At 46.3% G+C, this 22522-nt stretch overlaps 1 protein-coding gene across 1 annotated transcript; it reads left to right on the forward strand.

Annotated features, from left to right (window-relative positions):
* Window positions 1-10131: 10131 nt before the first annotated feature.
* On the forward strand, window positions 10132-11827 carry LOC142559703 (uncharacterized). The gene has a single exon (XM_075671259.1). It carries the CDS (start codon window positions 10361-10363, stop codon window positions 11552-11554), a length of 1194 nt encoding a protein of 397 aa, XP_075527374.1. The 5' UTR covers window positions 10132-10360; the 3' UTR covers window positions 11555-11827.
* The last annotated feature ends 10695 nt before the right edge of the window (window positions 11828-22522 follow it).

Below are 22522 nucleotides of genomic sequence, written 5' to 3' on the forward strand. Positions count from 1 at the left end.
TATCGCAGAAAACGTGAGACGATTGGTCCACAGAGAACCCTACGCACACTGCTCGGTATCCTACACCTGCGAGACAAGACTTTCCGGAGAGGTTGCGCTAAGACGAACGCCTTGCCATCCGTCGAGTCCCCGCAGTGACGTCGGCGAGCGACCATGCATTGTTTGTTTTTCCTGTCTACCAGCCAGAAGGTCTCCAAAACTCTCAAAGGCGAAAATCCACGCACGCGCGCGCAATACAAACGCACATTGAAGTGCGCCGCGCGGTGGTCGAAGCAACACGAGAAAAATACATGTGCTCTGGCTGGCTCTGGCAGCCTGCGGGTAGCGAGAACAAGGAAATTGAAGAGGCTCAATTTGCCCTCGCGAATAAGAGACAAAGTACAAAAATAAATAAGAACGTAGTTACCTTTGCTGGCTTTAGTGTCTTGACATGGATGCTTTCGCACAGGTAAAAAAAAACGTTGATATCTTTTTCTGTGATATGACGGCAAAAATGAACCACCACAACGCTTCGTCTCATCGGACCTCGCTGCGTGCTTTGTCAATTTGTCTGATAGTGTGTTGATTTGGCTGGTCTCCTTCTGTGTTCCGATGTTCGACTTTAGAATATCAGTGCACCTTTGGCGTCAAATTTGTATAACAACATTAAACCTACGAAGTTCTGAAATTGAAAATCTAAAGCGCGTCTTTAAAAATTTCAGTGCACCTTTCGCACCAAACGTTTGTGAGAACTTAATACCCATAAAGTTTCGGAATTGAAATCCATGCGCTCCGTAGATACTGCAGCCTCCACGAGATGCCGCGACGAGCCCACTCACCATCAAAATGCCCTAGAAACATTGTGCTCGGATGGCGCTCCTTGCTTTATGTGACTTCCGGTGCATCGGCATTGCCGCGAAATGCAGCCTGGGTTCGCAATGCACGCGCTGAGATCTATTTTCAAGCGTGAAAAAGACATTCTAGACAAAATCGAGAAGGATTTCCGGCCCCGTGAGTTGTTTTGGCGGGCAAGGCATGGACAGTAGGAAAAAATTTCGCGGCGGGGCAGAAGCCCTATATGCCTCCCGCCCCTGTCTACGCCCCTGGTTACAAACACGTATCAAGGAAAGTTAAAAATAATGACGGAAGAGATGGTAAGAGCAAACATCTCTGTTCTAGGGACTACCGCTCTTAAATGAACAGATATGTGGTACTTCAACTTTAAGGACTTCGTGATTTCCTACTCAGGTAGCGAAATAATGAAAAGGAATGGCGCGGTATGTATAGTGAGTTAGGCAGTAAAAACTTCTATACTAGGCTATAACACACTAAGCGATCGCATTACCTGATTTGAACATAGGCACCAACTTCCCTACCTCCAATTCTGCTGGCAACTACAAGCATTGGTCTGGGGGAAAAGGTATAATGAAATGCAGGATGTTGCAGCTGACTCATGCTAAGCTTAAAAAATCCACGAATCTTTTACGAGAATGCAACTTAGTATTGTTCAATGTCCTTTTGGGCAACTCTGTATTCTTTTAGCGTCTGCTTAGGTAATCAAATAATAATACTTTATTAACCCTTTTAGTCTTGGGATGTGATGCACCTCCAGCGTCTTTTTTTTCACATATTATAAAAGAACACAGTGGTATAATTCTGGTAGTTCGGGAATGAAAAAATAACAGGGATAATGGCAAATGTTCTGGTGTAATTCTCACTGCTTTCAAAAGGAACGTGGCGGGACAGAAACATCGAAATGTACGAATACGCAGTGAGGCTTCATTAACATTTAAAGTATTTACCTAAATGCAAAATTTTCTACCGAGAGGTTGGAAAGCCTATTGACAAGGATCTAAATAATTTCGTTCATTGATTTGCTGTTGTTTTCATTTTTCTATGGAAAGAAGAATGATAGGTGTAAAGTTAAGGGATTAGAAAAGAGCTGATTGGGTGAGGGAACAAACGCGAGTTCATGATATCTTAGTTGAAATCAAGAAAAAGAAATAGGGGCATGGGCAGGACACCTAATGAGGAGGGAAGATAAACGATGGTCATTAAGAGTTACGGAATGGATACCAAGGGAAGGGAGGCGTAGCAGAGAGCGGCAGAAAGTTAGGTGGGCGGATGAGATTAAGAAGTTTGCAGGTACAACATGGCCACAATTAGTACATGACCGGAGTAGTTGGAGAAGTATGGGAGACGCCTTTGCCCTGCAGTGGGCGTAACTAGGCTGATGATGATGATGATGATGATGAACCGTATCCAATGTCTTGAACAACGAAGAAAAAATTTACGTTTGCAATTAGTTTTCTTGCTTTGGAACCCTTCTCCATATCTGTCGCTTTCAACGTAGAGGCATACACGCCACCATCATCGTAATTCCCTGACGCCGTATTTTGCGCGAACAGATTTATTCAAGTTTTCATTTTTTCCTCGCACTGTAACCGACTGGAATAATTCTTTATTGTCTTTCGCCCCATTTTGATGTTTTTTAACTTTGTTATTATTGTTTTCTTGCCATTTAACCCACCATGCATGGACCTGTACAAGGTTTGCAGTATTGAATAAAGAAAGAAAAAGAAGAAACTAGAATCTCTGCAACGTGGATTCTGCGGTATTCCGCTGGATTCTGCCAAACCAGTGCGGTGGAATCTCGTAAGGTGGAGGAAGCTTCATGAAAGGGACAATTGTCATCCACCCTTACCCGGTTGGTTTCCTTTGTAGCTTTATGCTACATGCATATGGATGACAATTTTTTCTTTCAAAAACATGTGGAATCATTTAATTGTAAAGGTAATTGGCACGTCTGACACTTCAAGAGAACATCCGAAAAAGTTTTAGCAGAGGCATCGTTTCAGACTGCTTGACATTCCTTGCATTCTAGTTCTCATTACATTAACATCTTTATTTGTCATTGGTATGTAGCTATTTATTATATTTAAACATGCTCCGCAATTTTGGCAAGTAGCAGAAAAGTAAAGTAGTTGAAAAATGTGCTTAGAAATAAAGAAGAAAGTAGTTGAAAGTGGGATATGGTTTGCTTTTATTTCTGCACGTGAAGTGTCGCAATAAGCAGCCCGACAAATTGAAATATTGTTTCTTGCGAGATGGAAAAAGGGCGTTTTTCTTATTTGACAGTCTTCTTTAGCATCTAATTATATCGCGGTGTGCATCTCTTTGAGGAACGTTGGCTTGACGGCACACAGTTAGTGACAAGCAGTGCAGGGTTTTTAGAGGTTTCAGTTTTCGTAAATGGTACGGTTAAAAAAATCTTAGCATGGATTTTTCAAGCAAAAATGGAAGGTGATTAATTGCAAGGCAGTAGGCTTTCGCAGAATCTAATTGTTTTGTCACTACTAATTCGATTAACAAAACTGCCTTCTATGAGAAAAGGGCTTAAAGCAAGAAAATGAGTGAGAGAATTACTAAATCAAGTTTGGTGGTATGGGATTGGGTGCAGAAGGTTAGATGTTGTAGAAGGAAAGCCCAGAAACAAGATGCATAGAAATAATATTTAAGCAGAGCTTAGCAACAGATTACCTTTTGTAGAGGTACCGACAAAGATGGGGAAAATCAGTATTTTTGTGAAATAGAAATCACTAAAGGGTGGGCGTAGAAACTTTAAAGCAAAAAAATTCTACCGTGTAATGTAAAATCACGAACTGCAACTCCCGCACTTAGCACGCGATAACACAGTCAAAACAATGCACTCTAATAGTTCATAACGATACGACCACATATCACTACTAAAGATATGATAAATTGTGATCTTGGACAGAATATTGGCAGCTGCAGCAATCAAGACACCACTATTGGTTTTGGGTCACACTTGCACAGGTACTGGTGTAGTTCCTGTCATGCTGGAATAGCTTGCTGAAAATGGGCTATGGCGCTGAAGAACGTTGGAACCAAGGAGAAGAGAAAGAAGAAGAAGCTCGCCCTTGCTTAGGCGCGATGTTTTTGAGTGCTTTTGCCGTGGATCCTCGTTTATTGTAAATTTTGGCTGAATGAAACCTGGGAACCGCCCTTCCTCGAACATTTCCGACGAGTGTCTTCGGAAATTACACGGAACTGTCGGGGCCAATGTCTCTCGAAATGCTACGCTCCTGACAGAACTGCTGCAGAATCGTGTTTCCCAGGTGCGTGATGTCAACAGGCAGTATCACCTTTCTGAAGTGCAAAGAAGCTGAGAACCTCGACATTACGGAACTTGATGCTGTAGAAAGTGAACTTGAGGTTGATGCCAACTACGATAAGATCCACTATGAGATCTAATTCCCACTTCATCTTTCAGCAACGCCAACAGTCTGCAAACACCAGCGACCCATCTCCGGGGAACAACGATCCATATTGGGCAGACTTCTGTGTCCCAAAGCCAGGTCAGTGCACCATGTCACCGCTCAATTGCGCTCCTAAGGCTTTAGAAGCCTATGTATGCCAGCGATGTACGTCAGTGGCAAGGATCTTAGGGTCACTGCACTGTGACCATCCACCAAAATATATAGCCGCCGCATATTGAAAAACTACAGTATCTATTGATGTACTTGATGGGAGGTGCTATATGACCTATCGAAAGAATCGGGCTGGCCGACAGCAACTGCAACATCGCTGTGAAGATATTGAGAGAGCGCTTCAATTAAAACGAACTTTTGGTTAATGAATGCATCGACCACCTCTTAGCGTTGTAACCGGATAAGACCGCGAAGGACATGAAGCTGCGCCTGCAGCACAAAACCGTGTGATCCGACATAAGTGTGCTCGAAGGCCGGAGGGTACGCACTCTGCAAAATGTATTTTGTTAATTTTGCGGCCTCAGGTCCACATGCAGGAGAAAGGCATGCAAGAACAGCCAGCAGAGCAAACCAGCGAGTCGACCAAAGAGGATGATACCCTGAGCACAATGTCAAGATGTGCACCTAGATTTCCGCCTGTGTTTGCTCTGTCAGCGACACAATTCAGAGAGCCACATGCCTTTTATGCGAGAGCAGCACTGGTGCCATCGCAGAATGTAGAGCACACATCCCCCCCAACGAGAAACTAACCAGGCCGCGCAATGCTTGTGCGGAACGCAGAATCACGTCGCTCACTTTTGCAGAGTTCGCCGTGGCCTCACATGAACAAGTGCCAACGCAGGCACCTAGCAGTACTTTATGAGTTGTTAAGCGCCATCGCAAGGGCCGCTACACCCAGTGAAAGTGCGCAGCTTGCTGCGTCTGGGCTGACTCCATCAACTGTGACCACAGCTAGAACGGTTGACATAGGAGCAAAGTCTGTGCTGCTCCAGACCGATCGCGTTTTTGCGGAATGTGGACACCAACGACTCATGGTTTGTGTGATGCTAGACAGCGGAAGCTTGCATTCGTTCATTCACACCGACATCGCCAAGGCCATGTAGTGCTGAGAACTGTGTATTGAAGAACCTGTTGGTGATGTTCAGCAATGCGAAGCCACGGCATCACTTGCTTTGCCGACGCATTTCTGTCACACTTAGTATACCATTCAACAACAACACTAACACTGGAGGCTCTAGAATATTTTTAATAATGGGGTTTAACGTGCCAAAACCACTTTCTGATTATGAATCACACCGTAGTGGAGGACTCCGGAAATTTTGATCACCTGGGGTTCTTTAACGTGCACTTAAATCTAAGTACACGAGTGTTTTCGCATTTCGCCCCAATCGGAATGCGGCCACCGCGGCCGGGATTCGATCCCGCGACCTCGTGCTCAGCAGCCCAACACCATAACCACTGAGCAACCATGGTGGATGAGGCTCTAGAAGTACCTGAGGTATGCTACATGACTAGTCCACCACTTAACTGCGATGTGCTTCAACTGCTAGGCTCCAAGAAGTATGATGCTATTGCTGATCGCTCCCATCACAAAACATTGCTCCATGACGATGCAAGCATTTTGATTGCAGTGGACAGCTACCGAAAATTAACAAATGGAAGAGTTGACCGCATCAGTGCTACACTTACAGTGAATAAAGGCCACTTTTGGATGTATGGTACATGGAGCCATTGCAGCCGACAAAACTACGCCTGCTCAGTGCTAGTGTAATTGGCAAGCAAGAGATAGACAAGGACACTAGCTACCCAGGCACTGCTGCAAAGTAAAAAAAAAAAAGGTTTTCCGTTGCTCATCGGTGGCCATCACTGAAATTCATCTTCAGGTCTGCAGTTACTGAACACTTACTGGTGAAGCTGCAAACTAACGTTGTTTTTTTTGTAATTCTTTATTGTTTTGTTTTGTATTCAATTGCATTGCATGGATGGATGGATGTTATGAGCCTCCCCTTTGGAACGGGGCGGTGGGTTGCGCCACGAAGCTCTTGCTATTATACTGCCTAATGTCCTACCTAGGTTAAACAATACAAAAGAAAAAGAACACCAGGAACTACCCTGCCCAAATTTTCTGATCCCGTATTTCGAACTGTGCTTTTGTACGCCTCCGTTTTTTTGTCGTTTCCCTACTTTTCTTCCACCAATCCTCTACTCGCCTCTTACTAATGCGTATTGCGCACCTGTTTACTTTTCCACTGCTCTCGCTGAACCCAAGTGCTTCAAGGAGGCCAGTGGCGCAGGAATCGACCGCTGGGTAGACGTCTTCACATTCTAATTGTACCCACCCTTCTGTAACGCCCTCTGGGTATTGATCTACATTAATTAATTAATTAATTAATTAATTCACTAATTAATTCATAATTGGTTGCTTGATTACTTTATTGATTAGTCAACCAATTAATATTTTTTTAACAAATAAATCAGCAAGCGCGGCAAATTTAGAAGCTGGAGAAGGCTGCAAAGTGGTGTACAAATGAGCACGCCTGTTGCATGCTGTGCAAAGTCTTCATATAGGCGAAGTATAGCTGCACAAGGAAGAGAGATCAATCCTTGCACAGCAGTGAGCTCCGGGGACTATCTTACGGTTCGTGGAGAGTTGTCATTGAGTGGAAAAACAAGAAAACTGATAGGAAATTTTCGCAGACCTCTCTTCAGAAAAAGCTTCTAACGAGGGACAATAAGCACATGTGGACCGTTTATTTTTGATCAGCAAATGACCAATTAACTCATCGAATCATCACCAGTAGACGACATTCATGGAGACCTGAGAAATGGTGACCAGATTTAGCCGATGATTGGCAGGGCGAGCCGCGTAACATGAAACTTCGGACTGCAAAATAAGTCTGCATTTCTATGCCCATCATTGAATCGGCGTCGTCACCCCCTCGGAAGATGGTGAAAATTAAGTGCAGAGCAGAACAACATAGGAGAAGTGAAGCAAGAAGGAAGAGGAGCTAGCGCATGGAACACATACTCATTTCTTCCAGATTTATTAGTAAAAAGGTAGCGTTAGACACAAAAGCAATGCAGTTGTGGGACGTTAACACAGCACCGCAGTATACTATAATAAACTTCTGCGACGTTGAACAATACAAGAAAATTGTGCATACTGCAAGCATTAAAATCACAAACATAGGTACCTGCAGTGGACAGTGGCAAAAAACTGCGGGCACACTTCTCTGATTAGCTCACGTCGGGATAAAACAGTAGTTTCTATTTGGGTGTGCCACCCCAGATAAAGTCTCGATAAAATTTATTCTATTCAAAATAAAAGAGGGGTTCGCTGGTAGATGGAGTCCTAAAGTAGCAAAATGTGGTAGAACGAAACATGCCGCTGAAGCCAGCGCAGCGACAACAGAACTTGTCTTAGAACAGCAACTGCCTACCTCAGTGTTTATGTGAATAAGCTGGTGCACGAAGGGGAATTGAGAATGTGGAAGAAAAGGGGAGGAAGGAAAAAAAGAAAAGAGGGCTGAGGACGGTGTTTAGTTGCCAGACTGAGACACCATAAGGAAACTGATCCTCGTTTAGAAGCAAGGCTGACAAAAAATGTAAGCCGATCAAACATGCAAGCAGTTGCTGGCAACAACCGCACGCCCACCTTCCAGCAAAAGAGGGAATAAGAAGTTGTGCTGTTCGAATGCGTGGAAAGGAAACAACAAAAAAGCGGAAAGCGAAAGTGTTAGAAGGAACTAAGTTACAAGAGGTTCAGTGACGAGTAAGAATACAAATGCACATCTTCTTGAAAGCTGGGAGAGAGGGAAACAAGATTGATCGAATATTAAATCAGTTAAAAATAATCTTATACTATGAAATAGATTAGCAAAACATTTTGTGAGAAAATGTTATAGAAAATATTGGAGGACGGCTTAAGCTTCGCCTTTAAGAGTGGAACGCGAGAGCGTTCCCGTCGACCCGCCAAGGGGTGTAAGACAATGCGCTACGGCGCAGCGATCACTTACAAGGCGCCCCGCATCGAACGCGGTGAGCGTCGAGCAGCGCAGCGTTCGGCGCGGCAGCGAAACGTGCGCCTGAGCAAGCGGAACGAACCAAAGAACTCGGTGTCTCGGAGGGGGGAACGATGCACGCCAGCCAAAAGCCGTGATCGGCACGGGTAGAGAGATAGACAGATAGTGATCTAAAGAAAGGAAGGACGCTTGATTCTGCAACCCGTGAAGGAGCAAGGCGAAGCGTCGTCAGGGGAGAGGGAGTCCGGGCCGCGACGCGCCTCGCACCGGCCCCCGCACAGCCCCTATGCGCGCGTGGCGCGCCTCCTGTCGGGGCAGCGCCGTACATTGAGAAGAGGGTGTCTTCTGTGTTTACTGCAAGATGGCTCTGCGTGTGCGGAAAGCGCAGAAGAAATGTAGCGGAAACGCACTTTGCTACACGTGTAACTGCGACTTCTGTAAGTTACATGTTCATAATTACCGATATACACTGCAGTATAACTTTCTACGGCTCGTTTCTAAGGCAACACCGCATTCACTAGAGGCGCTTTTGTACCGATTTGAAGCATCGAACTCGTGGCTGAGTGGTCACTCCGCGTTCTGCTTTCGAGGAGGAAGGACGCGTGATGGCTCGCTCCGTGCGAGGTTCTTTGGCGGCCGTCGTTGGCCGCGGTGACAGGTTTTCTTCTGCACCCTCGGATTATAGGATGTTGGTGCCAACACTGCCTTCAGGCGAGAGCATGCAGCAGTGCGTTTTTTTTTGCACGGGGACCTGGCAAGAAGACCATATCGGCTGGAAGATTTTCGCGAGCCATTGGACGACGCTGGTATCATCAAGAACATCACGGGTATTGGAGCCTACCAGATGAATCACGTCTGGCTAGTGAAGTTGCGCAGCAAGGCGGACAAGGATGCTCTCGTGAAAACGGGTGGACTTCAAGTCAAGGGCGGCTTCTGCGCTGTGATTGACCCCGTCCAACGAGACGTCACCGTGAAAGTGCACTGGGTCGACATTGCTGTCCAAAGTGAGAGCTTTCGTCAAGCGTTGCGTAGCTTTGGTGACGTCCTTGACGTGTCGAACGACAACTGGTCCGTCACCGGTTTTGAACATGCGACGTCCACGACGAGAGTCGTGCGAATGAGACTTAAGGAAGGTGTTGAGCTTGATGACCTGCCTCATCTTTTCAAGCTTGGAAGTGGCACTGTCCTTCTTGTGGCTCCAGGCCGGTCCCCACTGTGTTTGAGGTGCCGCAGGCAAGGACACATTCGACGGGACTGCCAGACGCTACGTTGTGGTGTGTACCGGGCGTTCGGACACGAAAGCAATGATTGTGCAAGGCGCTACGCTAGAGTAACCAAAACGGTTCTCCCTACAGAAGAAGTCCAAGAGAATATAATGGACGCGGAGGAGGCCGAAAAGTCGGCTCTGAACAGCAACACCAAGGAACGCGAAGGTCCGGGAGTCGGAAGCCGAGAAAACTGGAGGGACGACACCTGACAGCCGCGACATGAGGAAGGCAACTGAGGAACGTGCCGAAATAGGCTTCACGCAAGAGCCACTGCTCTTAAGTCAAGCAAGTGAAGAGGAAGACATGAGCGACAGCACCGAGATCACTACGGCCGAAGATCAAGCAGACGCTACGGGGGCGACCGCGGCACGCGGGAAGCGTCCCAGAACAGGCGTTCCGAAGTTGACGGAGGACAGCACCGAACGCAAAGTCAAACGCCTAGAGCGTCAGTGGCATCGTGTGGCTGGCGCCAAGGGTAAAAAAAATTGGAGGACGCTTAAGCTTCGCCTTCAAGAGTGGAACGCGACAGCGTTCCCGTCGACCCGCCAAGGGGTGTAAGACAATGGGCTACGGCGCAGCGACTACGCGCCCCGCATCGGACGCGGTGAGCGTCGAGCAACGCAGCGTTCGGCGCGACAACGAAATGTGCGCCTGGGCAAGCGACGCACGCCTGAGCCTTACAAACAGCTCGTTTCTAAGGCAACACCGCGTTCACTAGAGGCGCTTTTGTACCGCTTTGAAGCATCGAACTCGTGGCTCAGTGAGTCTACTTCCGGCCACCGAGCGTGACGGACGTGCGATGACGGGCTCCGTCGGAGCGGCTACAGCGGCCATGCCTGGTCGCGGAAACAGGGCTATTGCATCGGACAACGAATACCAGGTCGTACTGCCTACTTTGCCTACAGGTCGTCTTGTCTTAAATACCGTTTTCCTGCACGGGGACATCAGTGCCCGCCCATACCGGGTGGAAGATTTTCGTGACGCGCTCGCTCCACTTTCGCTCCTGCCGGAAGTTATCGCCTTAGGCGCGTACCGCATGAGTCATGTGTGGGCGGTTACATTCAAGGATGCCGACGCCGCGAAGAAGATTGTCAACATCGGCGAGTTGAAAGTGAAAAATGCGAGATGTCTCGTGATCGACCCTGCAAACCGGGATGTTCGAATGAAGCTGCACTGGCTCCTTCACAGCGTACCAGACGAAGACGTGCGTCTTGCCTTCTCGCCATTTGGGAAGGTGACGGACATCTCAAGAGAGCTGTGGCGCGCTCACGGCGTGTCTGATAAGGGGTCAACTACGAGGATGGTGACCTTGAAGTTGAACGCTGGCGTGAAGCTCGACGACTTGCCGCACCAGGTGAACGTTGCTGGAGAGCTGGCGCTTGTTGTCGTATCGGGCCGGCCACCCCTGTGCCTTCGCTGCCGTGGCACAGGTCATATTCGGCGTGACTGTCAAATTCCACGGTGTGGTTCGTGCCGTCGCTTTGGACACGAAGAGGGCCACTGCGCACGGACGTACGCCAGCGTCGCCGGGCCAGTGAGCAGTGATGAGACGTCAGCACTTCTCATGGATGAGGCTGACGCGGAGGAGGCATCGAAAGAAGCTAGCGGATCAGCGGTGCAGGAGACCACGTCGGCTGCTCCTAGCGCGCATCAGTTGGACGCGCAACCCAAGGCTCGCGCATCTCCTGGACAGACGCATCTGCCTCCGGCACAGCACGCCGTGGCGGCGTCAAAGAACGCAGCGGAAACGCCTGACGCGTCTTCGGAGAACGCCACCCAACCGGTGGCGGAGCCCATGGACTCTTCCCCTGAAGGGTCCAGCCACATGGCCGGAAAGCGGTCGCACGATGAGGCCGTGAGCAAGGCGTCGCAACAAGATGAAATAGGCGGTGATGAGCCTCCTTTTAAAGCAGCAGGTATGAGGCGAGCGTCCTGGAAACTGCGGCCGAACATTCCGGCCGATTCACGGCAGGCGGGGAAACCGCCTCCGTAGTTTCGTGCTGTAGATCCCGAAATGGGGTTTGGGGGCGTGTGATGTTGTCGTGAGGGTAGACACCATAAGATAGGGTTTCTTTTCTCTCGATATGGCGATCCACCTTCCTGAAGCACTACGTGTAGCGACTCTGAATGTACGAGGTCTTGGAGCAAGAAGGCGACAGTGTCAACTTAGTCGCCTTCTCTTAGAAAACAATCTACACGTGGTGGCAATCCAAGAAACCAAAATTGATAGCCAGGAAGCTACTGATCGAATGGTGTCCACTTTCCGTCAGCATTATGACGTTTGTGTGTGTCATTCTGTCGGTGCCTCTGGTGGTTGTGCCCTTTTCATCCGCAATAGTGTCGGTATAACTGTGCAAACGCTCGTTTCGTGCCAAAGTAGACGCCTCCTGGTTGTCGATTATTTCCAATATGGTCTGAATTTCCGTGTCATTTGTGCTTACGCTCCAAATGTAGAGGCGGAGAGAAAAGAGTTTTTTGAGCGTTTTCAGATGTATCTCGATTGTGAAAAAGTACTAGTCTTGTTGGGGGACTTCAATTCTGTTTGTCGTTCGGTAGACCGTGTAAAAGGTTTGCCAGTGCGAGATAAGAGTTCGGAGGTCTTGAATGTTGTAGTTCACGACCACAACTTAGAAGATATTGGAAGTGTTGTCACAAATGGTGCGTGTCCGCAATTCACACATTTTCAAGGCGATAGCCATGCACGATTGGACAGGCTGTATGTGTCGCTTGAACTTGTACCACTATGCACATCGTACGAGGTTAAGCCAGTGTCTTTCAGTGACCATTGTCTAGTTATTGCAACCTTTGGTAAAAAAGAAAACAAAAAGTACTTCAAGTGGGAACTTTGGAAACTTAATGCGAAATTGATGGAGGATCAGGTTTTCGTTAAGGATGTAGATGAGAAGCTAAAGAAGCTACTCGCAGTGCAATCTTTAAGTATTGGTGTAAAGTGGGAGGAGTTTAAGCAATTAGTAAAAATGAAAGCCATCGAAAGTAGTAGCACATTGCGTTATGAAGACAAACGAAACGAAACACTGCTTCGTGAGCAACTTGTATTTCTTACGGGTATAGAATGCTCCCAACCAGGTACTTACACCAACGAAATAAGAAACATAAAAATTCAGTTAGAGAGAATCGATGCAGAAAAGTACAGGGCGGCGGTTATCCGTGCACGGGCCGAGAAGCTGTGGGCCGGTGAAACGCCCACAAAACGTGCGTTATCGGACGAAAAACAATACGCTTGCAATAAGGAAATACGGCAAATAAGAAACGGTAATGACGTTTCGGAGGACCGCAGTGTAATCAAACACGTCGTCGCTGACCATTTCAAAGAATTGCTCGGTCAACCGCGCACCATTATAGTGGGCTTTAAAGCTGAATTTCTGTCGTTACTGCCAAAGCTGGAAGAAGAAGAAAGAGCGCGTTTGGAACAGCCAATTTCCATGAAAGAAATAGAGGCTGCAATAGATGCACTACCTGTCGGCAAGGCACCAGGCCCTGATGGCCTAGGTGTAGCATTTTATAAAACATTCAAAACAATTATAGCCCAGATTCTACTCAAAGTTATCGCCGAATCGTATCAGCAAAAACATATACCACTGTCCTTCACAACTTCGCACATCGTTCTCATCCCAAAAACTGAGGCACCTGAAAAACGTCAGTTAGTGGGGTCTTATCGCCCGATAAGCCTTACCAACGTCGACTACAAGATATTTATGAAGGTATTGGCCAAACGATTGCAGGGTGTGATAACGAGGCTGGTTGGCACGCATCAGACCTGTGGTATAAAGGGTAGAAGCATCGCCACGAACATACACGTAGCTCGAAGTGTGCTAGAATGTTGCGATGTATTTGGCGATCGAGTGGCAATGATGCAACTAGATCTCGCTAAAGCCTTCGACCGTGTTTCCCACGATGTTCTCTTCGCCATATTAGAGCATTGCAACGTGGGAAGCGTAATAACAGATGGTGTCCGGATGGCGTATGCTAACTGCTCAACTCGGGTCACTGTGAACGGGGAGCTGACAGACAGCGTGCAAGTGCTGTCTTCTGTCAGGCAGGGATGTCCGCTGTCGCCCCTGCTATTCGCGGCTTACCTTGAGCCTTTGTGCAAGGCCATCCAAAACAATGAACGGATAACTGGCTTCAGGTTACAGTCCACACAGGTGAAAATATTGGCGTATGCCGATGACATCGCCATATTCTGTTCAAATAGAAATAGTATTTGTGAGGCCGTGGCGGTAGTCGAATCCTACTGCAAGTGCACCGGGGCGCAAATAAACTGGGAGAAGAGTTATGGGTTTTGGCATGGTGAATGGGAAGAAACGCCAGGCTGCTTCGCTCGACTTCGGTGGTCAACCACTGCAACAACCTACCTAGGCGTGCCTCTCGACTCTTATCGCGACCCAGAGCCGTACTGGAATGAACAAGTGGCGAGAGTAAAGGAAAAGACTAACGCGTGGCAGGGGCGACAGCTGTCAATGTTCTCGCGCACCACGGTCTGTAACCTATTTCTTACATCCAAGATATGGTATGTCATGAACGTGCTATGTGCTTCGCGGATCAACATCCAAAAAATTCACCGTATCTTCGCCGTTTTCATATGGGCATCAACTTGGGAAAGGTCCAGCCGCACAAACTTGTTCTTGCCAGTAAAGAAAGGGGGCCTTGGGTTGGCACATTTATTTGTGCGACAAGTTGTGTCGCGCTTTATGTACCTTCGCGACCAGAATGATGTGTTCCTTCGCACAGTCATGCAAGTGCTTTTATGTCGACACCTTCCAGGATTTGTTGTATGCTCGTGTGAAGCAATGCATGATTCCGTTAAAGGTTACCTGCGAGAAGTCGTGCTTGCGTACAGAATGTTGCATGTGCGGTTTTCTGTGCAGTATCTCGCCAATATTAATAGGAAAAAACTGTATAAGGACCTAATTGACACTATGCTTCCTGTACCGATTTACCGTATGTCTAACCGTGGAGGCCCAGGAGACGTCCTCAAAAGGGTTAAAAGAATGCCAGTACACCCTTCGGTAAAAACCTTTTTCTTTAAACTACACACTAACACATTATCAGTTAAAACATGGATGCATAACAGGGGTATTTTTGTCCCGCGGTCCATAAACTGCTTCTTATGTAAGAAACCTGAAACGATAGAGCATGCGTTTCTAGATTGCTGGGATCCCATCTTTTTCTGGGATGTGCTTCAAAGGACTTTAAAAAAAGAGTTACCTTTAGATCCACATGGAATAAGATTCTTACCGGTAGAAACGGAGGCTTTTCCGTATGACGCTATAATGCTCCTGGGCCTCCACAGTTTGTGGAAAGCTAGAACGCAGTTCAACAATGCCGATGTCAATTCGCGACCTACACGTGATCACTTCATTGAATCTGTAGTACGGTTCAGGGATGTCCATCCGGCACTCCCTGAACAACCAACATGGATTGACATGCTAGATAAACTTGCAGCATTGAAAAAATTTTGATATGTCGTGCCAGCGAAATCCTTGTTGACATTTTTTTCCTTTTTCTGTATTGTTTGTGTATGTCAAAGCCGGCAATAAAGAAAAAAAAAACTCGTGGCTCAGTGGTAACGTCTCCGTCTCACACTCCGGAGACCCTGGTTCGATTACCACCCAGCCCATCTTGGAAGTTGCTTTTTATTTATGAAGTGCCTGCCGTGATTTATCGCTCACGGCCAACGCCACGGACGCTGACGCCGACACCGACGCCGACGACACCGGCTTTTCTGCGACACGAGCTCCTTAACGCTGTCGCGTTAAAATTGGAGGACGCTTAAGCTTCGCCTTCAAGAGTTGAACGCGATAGCGTTCCCGTCGACCCGCCAAGGAGTGTAAGACAATGGGCTACGGCGCAGCGACTACGCGCCCTGCATCGGACGCGGTGAGCGTCGAGCAACGCAGCGTTCGGCGCGACAACGAAATGTGCGCCTGAGCAAGCGACGCACTCCTGAGCCTTAGAAACAGCTCGTTTCTAAGGCAACACCGCGTTCACTAGAGGCGCTTTTGTACCGCTTTGAAGCATCGATATATACGCGAATTTTTCTGTCCACGGAGTGATCCTCCTGATTGGCTAAGTGTTCTGGACAAAGTGACTAGCCTACATCGTTGTTATCACACCACAGTGATCCGGCATTGACTAGTTGTTTTTTATGGCCATGTAATACTCACATTGTATTTTCTTTTGCCAAGCCGGTAATAAAAGAAAACACTCGTGGCTCAGTGGTAACGTCTCCGTCTCACACTCCGGAGACCCTGGTTCGATTCCCACCCAGCCCATCTTGCAAGTTGTTTTTTATTCATGAAGTGCCTGCTGGGATTTATCGCTCACGGCCAACGCCGCCGACACCGACGCTGATGACACCGGCTTTTCTACGACACGAGCTCCTTAACGCTGTCGCGTTAAAATATGTCCCCGAAGTCCGGTCGGCGTCATCGTCGCCGGTTCGGGGTCAGGGACGTGACAAGTAATACTCCGGTATTCCCACTGCAGGGTAGAGCCACTGTAAGCGTTGTACTGGTGGTTCGCGCTTACAATCACCATGATTAGTATACTTGCACCATTACGCGTCGGTACGCTCAATGTACGGGGTTTAGGGGCTAGTCGCAAGCTATATCAGGTCAAACGCATAACGCAAGATAGAGACCTAGATTTGCTTACCGTCCAGGAGACTAAGGTTAGCAGAGTGGAAGCGACCGAAGGCTTGGTAGCAAAATTTTCTTTAAGGTACAATGTATGCGTGAGCCATGCGGTGGGAGCATCAGCCGTTTGTATATTGTTTGTTAAAAATTGTTACAGTCCTGTGAAGTACGTGTTCTAGCTTATGCCGATGACGTTGCCCTATTTGCTGCACATAGGGAGAGTGTTAGCGCATTATTAAGAATTACTGAAAGGTTTTGCGAGAAAAGCGGTAGTAAAATCAATAAGCAAAAGTACATTGGTCTCTGGCATGGCCACTGGAGTGCCACGCCCGGTGTTTTTGAAAATATCCGGTGGCTCACGACACCTAGCACTTACCTAGGGGTGCCTTTGGATGGGTATCGTGAGAACGAGTCACTCTGGCTCGAAAAAACGGATGAGATGCGTGCGATGGCCGAAGCATGGGGTGGCCGCGAATTGTCGATTTTTGCACATGCCACTATTTGTAACGTTTTTCGCGCTGCAAAAATTATGTATCTCCTGCAGGCACTGTATTGTACACGTAAGCACATTCAAAAATTTCACCGAATCTTTGCCTCGTTTATCTGGTGTTCTACGTGGGAGCGAACATCAAGGACAAATTTGTTTCGTCGAGTAAAGAAAGGTGGTCTGTCGGTGTGCCACTTGTTTCTTCAGCAAGTTGTATCACGTTTTATATTGATAAGGGACGAGAGAGGCCCGTTTCTTTGCAGTTTTTTTCAAACAATGTTAGCAGTGTCTATGCCTGATTTTTTTTGTTTCTTCAGCCATTGGCCCTCATCACATAATTCCAAGGTTCTTGCGTGAAGTTGTAACGTCCTATCGTTTCCTTAGGGCGCGATTCTCTCTTGAGTACCTCTCCAATGTAAAAAGAAAGCGTCTTATGAAGGATCTCATTGAAAGTGTGTTCCCTGTTCCATTGTATCGGTTAATGTTTCAAGAAGGGCCTGGGCAAGACGTTCTTAAAAGGGTTAAAAATATGTGGATACCGGCAAACGTTAAAACATTCTTCTTCAAGCTTCACACGGGAACCTTGCCTGTTAAAACGTGGTTGCAGGAAAGAGGAATTTATGTGCCATGGGGAAGCAGATGCTTCCTGTGCAACAAAGCTGAAACGATCGAACATGTTTTCATTGATTGTAATAATGCCGTATTCTTTTGGGATATATTACAGAGAACGTTAAAGATAGACCTACCCCTCAATCCACATGGCATTCGTTTTTTGCCACCTGAACACGATTTTGAACAGATGGATGTCATCTTTTTACTTGGAATGCACGCAGCCTGGCATAGTCTGTTGGCATATAGACATTGTGACGTTAAAGGCCGATCTGTGTATGATTATTTTGTGGAAATGGTTGCGAAGGTACGTGACGTGTACAAGACGAATGGCTGTGATGAAGCTGTGGTGTCAATGCTTGATACTTTGACACATATAAAACGAGTGTGATCTATGATCACAAACTCTTTTGAAGCTTGTAGCCAAGCTGGAAATAAAGAAAGAAAACTCGTGGCTGAGTGGTAGCGTCTCCGTCTAACACTCCGGAGACCCTCGTTTGATTCCCACCCAGCCCATCTTGCAAGTCTTTTTTATTCATGAAGTACCTGCCGGGATTTATCGCTCACGGCCCATGCCGCCGACGCCGACGACACCGGCTTTTCTGCGACACGAGCTCCTTAACGCTTTCGCGTTAAAATTAAGTGTAAAGATATATGTGGTATATTAATTTACACGATGGAGGGGGGGGGGGGGGGGTGCGCTGTGATGTCTGGTCTAACCAGTTGCAAGACTGCGAAAAATTAAGGCCACCTACATTTGAAACATTTCTGCTTGTTAGTTGCAGTGCATTTAACTTGTAAAAGCGATACCATTCTTCATATTTTCTATCTCTGCATGAACAAAAGTGTGACCATAGGATAAGAAATTCAATTTGAAATTTGGATATGAAATCAATTTTTTTCATAATGAATCCTTACCAACTAGCTCCGCTTTCTGTCGTTCTGTGAAATTCAAGCTTGTTCAAATTGTGACCTGGCAGGTTAAAATGATGTGCAGCTGCTTTTGGAGGTTTCTTAGCCGTGCTCGTAGGGTGTCCGTTTAATCTAACGTTGATTGGCTCTCCTGTTCATATTGGCAAAATAGGCGCCAATAATGTTACATTTACATTAGTGTTTTACTAATCTATTGTCTTCCCCAGTATAAGCTTATTGTTAACTTATTTGATATTTGATCAATCTTGTTTACCTCTCCGTCATCCTTCAAGAAGACGCTCATTTCTACTTTTACTCATAACCGAACATGCTATAACTTAGTTTCTTCTAACAATTGAGATTTTCTGCATTTTTGTTGTTTTTCTTTCCACGCATTCGAACAGCACGACGTCCCATTTCCTCTTTTGGAGGAAGTTGGGCGTGCACTTATTGCCAGCAACTACTTGCATGTTTGTGTCCGCTTACATTTTTTGTCAGCCTTGCTTCTAAACCAGTATCACTTTCCCTGTGTTGTCTCAGTCTGACAATTAAACACCGGCCTCAGCTCCTCCTCTCTTTTTCTCCGTCCTCCTCTTTTCCTCAACATACTCAATTCCACTTACTTGGTGCACCAGCTTATTCTCCTCCTCCCCTCATCATGTGAAAGGGAGATAAAGCTATGTGTACATAAAGATGATGCCAAGGTAAGTAGTTGCTGTTCTGACAAAATAAAAAAGGCAGTGATTTTCTTCGAAATTACTCAGCTGTAGCAGAAAATCTTGACTGCCGTGTAGCAATGAGTGCCTCCTTGGATGGCTTTTCATAAGCGTCTCTCATGTGCAGGCGCGGCCCAGTTGAGCTACTGGCAAGGCTGCTCCGGTATGAGTTGGCCTCACACCTCATCATCACGGCTTGGACGAGCTTTAGAACGTAGCCTATAAACACATAAATACATAAATAAATAAATTATGTCACAGCATGGCTCTTTGTGGCGTGGCTCCTACCACGAGAAACATATTACCGAAACAGATGTAGGCATTCTTCAGGTGTGGTAAATATTAGCAACAAGCCTAGTAAATTTCTCAAGGAATGAACTTTGTTTCAGTACCATAGGCTGGCAGTGCCTTGCAAGGGGCGACGGTGAAGGGCCCCTTCCTCGCTTTGCTCAGCTTTACTTTCCATCGTAGCGCTCCTTTCCTTGTGTAAGCCTTATGTCTTGTAGCATTCTCATTATAGAGAAGAACAGCTAGTTGAGCCCTGGAAACAAATTTGGAACCTGGTATGCGTCTTCGTATCATTTCATTTAGGCAATTTACCTTGCTTTCATGCCATCTGCTGAGTAAGCAACAGATTTAGGGGCAAAGCGAATCAACAAGCTGTTGAATTACTAATGAGTACGTCAGTGCTCCGGGTGAAAGGTGGCGAAAATTACTTAGCAAACAAGGGCTTTCGCAAATTTGTCTCAGCTTTTTGAAGGCGGGTGAATCTTTGAAAAAGATATCTTCAAGAAGGTCTTAAAATGATGAACTTGGCAAGTTTGGATAACCATACGAAATAGAGTGGCATTCTATTGACGTTCACCGACAAAATAATGTGATTTTGGTTTTGCTGAACCAGAGAAGCACAGTATCTTTTTCGCATGTGTAGTAGTTGGTGCAGGATTGCTTACAATAGGTGTAGCAAAGATTTAAACTCTGCGAAGTAACCACCCCAGAGAGAGCATGACACAAGAACAGGCGCAGTCTTTCTATAAGACTAAGCACATGACCATGCATTCAGACGCACAGGAAAGTGCTGCAAGGTTATACATTAAAATGGAATAGAACTTATTCGAAGTGCATACACACCAGGGAGGACGCCGAAAGGCACAATGCCTGACCAGGGCCTTCCTCCCCATGGTAGACACGTTGCATTCGGAGGGTTACGAACAGAAATAAATGCACAAGCAGCGTAGAATATACGTCGACACTTGCTGGCAGAATAACAAAAGAAAAAAAATCAATCCATGGTCATCAGAAGAAAAGCTGCCAGCCGCTACCATGTCAGGTATCTGAGGTAGTACAAAAGCACCTGATATAGGAATACCGCAGGTAACAGCAACAACAACCTTTGGACGTACCCTTTGTCAGTCCAAACTCATCCCATGAATCTTTGTGTGTGGTAGTTTGTTTCACACAAACTTGTTGTAAGCAGCCTACGTCACATTTTGAATTATTGTCACAGCAGTTGTTGAATCCATACTGCATACAAATATACATATATAAAATCTTTATTTATGCTCATGCATGGAAGTTGTGGTGTTGGAGTTCTGCATTTGTGCAAGGAATATTTAAAGATAAGACACCTTGGTGTCGGTAGCGGCACAAGAACAGTTCCCGATTACACATGAGATAAAAAAATTTGACAGTCACTTTAGCATAGTTGTTTTCTCCCACCAAATGTCGTGGGTTTGAGTGTCTCAATGGACGCTACCTGAATTAACTTCGCCCTAATTAACACCAAAGGTCATGGCTTCGACTCCTACCAAAGGTCAAGGATTCGCGTGCTTTAATTAATTTCAATCAATCAATCACTCATTTTATTTCCTTAAACAAGGAGGAGTACGGGACTAACAGCGCGGATGGCTTGACTAGGTCCCGACCCCTTACAAGTTGGCATAACACCAAGATGAAGGCCAGTCATACACAAAAAAATGAAAAAAGCCTCACAAAGCAACGAGTAATACAGAGTGTAACAAGACGGCAACAAATAACACACATAAACAACATTGGGGAACAGAAATAGGAGAATTAAGAAGGCATGGTCTAGTCTTGCGAATAAATAAGTTCAGAAAAATGTTTGATGCGAGAGTTTCGGCTTCTGGAGGGATCAAAATTTTGTCGGTCTAATAAGTTGAACAACGAAGGTAATGTATAAAATAAAGATTGCTCATCATAGGAGGTTGTCGGGGTGGGTATGAACCACATTTCTTTGTCAGGTCTGACGAATATTTGTACTCTCTCGAAGTTTTGCCTGATGAATGGTATCATAAATGCCAAATTTTACGAAACCTTTGTGGCGCAACATCAACCTATAATTGTAAAAACAAAACACAGCAAGAATTTTACGTTTAGAGAAGTACTAGTACGTATAATGCGAAGTACGTATAATGTAGACCAGCTATGTAACGCATAACTCTTTTTTGTAGCGAATGTAGTTTCTGCAAGTTTGTCACACCATTTGTGCCCCACACCATGATGCAGTACTGCATGACAGATACTACCAGAGCATTGTATAGCATTATTTTTACCTTGGTCGGGAGTAAGCGACGCAGACGAGCAGTGACACCAATGGAAGATGACAATTTTGATTGGAGATGATCAACATGCTCATTTCCAGGTAACGTGCTTTGTAAAACGCACCCCAACCATATTAACGGAATCCACTATCTCTAACTGGTCACTGCCCAGACACAAATTCATGTTAGTTGTCAACAACTTACCTCTAGGCGTGTACAGGATTACTTTTGTTTTCTTAGGGCTGATTTTTAAGCAGTTTATCGTGGACCAACGTTCTAAGTCAGACAGCGTCTTATTAGCCTTTATTTCTATATCTGTTTCCACGTTGCCAGTAATAAAAACGGTTGTGTCATCGGCATACCAAACGAATGTAGCGTTATCTGTACAGCGGACAATGTCACTTATGTAAATTAAAAATAAAAGTGGGCCCAAAATGCTTCCTTGCGGCACACCAGTGATAACTGGCTTCCTTGAAGATATTGCGTTACTGGCATCTACGAACTCTGACTTGTGCGACAGCTGTCAGAAACGAGTGTGCGGTTCCACGTACACCATACATTTCTAATTTCTTAAGAAGGATGGATTAATTAAATCAAAAGCCTCAGAGAATTCTATGTATATGCCTAGTGCCATTTGCTTACGGCTGAATGCGTCTAAAGTTATTTCTTTTTGGCTCAGAAGGGGGGGGGGGCGCTCGTGACGTCATCAGAGTGGCACGCGTTCTGCGCATGCGCCAAGTAGAGGGCGCCACCCTGGCGCTCTAAAACGGCGTCGGCAGACGCTCCATAGAGTAACATAGTAAACGACAGGAGTACACACTCGAGCTGTTTCGCGGCCGAGCTATGGAGCTTCGCCGATTTCACTAGGTGGCAGAACACATCAAGAAAAAAAATAGCTGTGGCTGCGGCTGCGGCTAGCAGCTTGACAGGCGGCACGACCTAACACGTGCGAAGCCTAGTCATGCGCCGTCGCCGGGCTCTTTCTGGGGAATGCATCGGAGGATCGTTGTTGGGTTC

The sequence above is a fragment of the Dermacentor variabilis genome, chromosome 10 (assembly GCF_050947875.1).
Source record: "Dermacentor variabilis isolate Ectoservices chromosome 10, ASM5094787v1, whole genome shotgun sequence".
Classification (NCBI taxonomy): Eukaryota; Metazoa; Arthropoda; class Arachnida; order Ixodida; family Ixodidae; genus Dermacentor; species Dermacentor variabilis.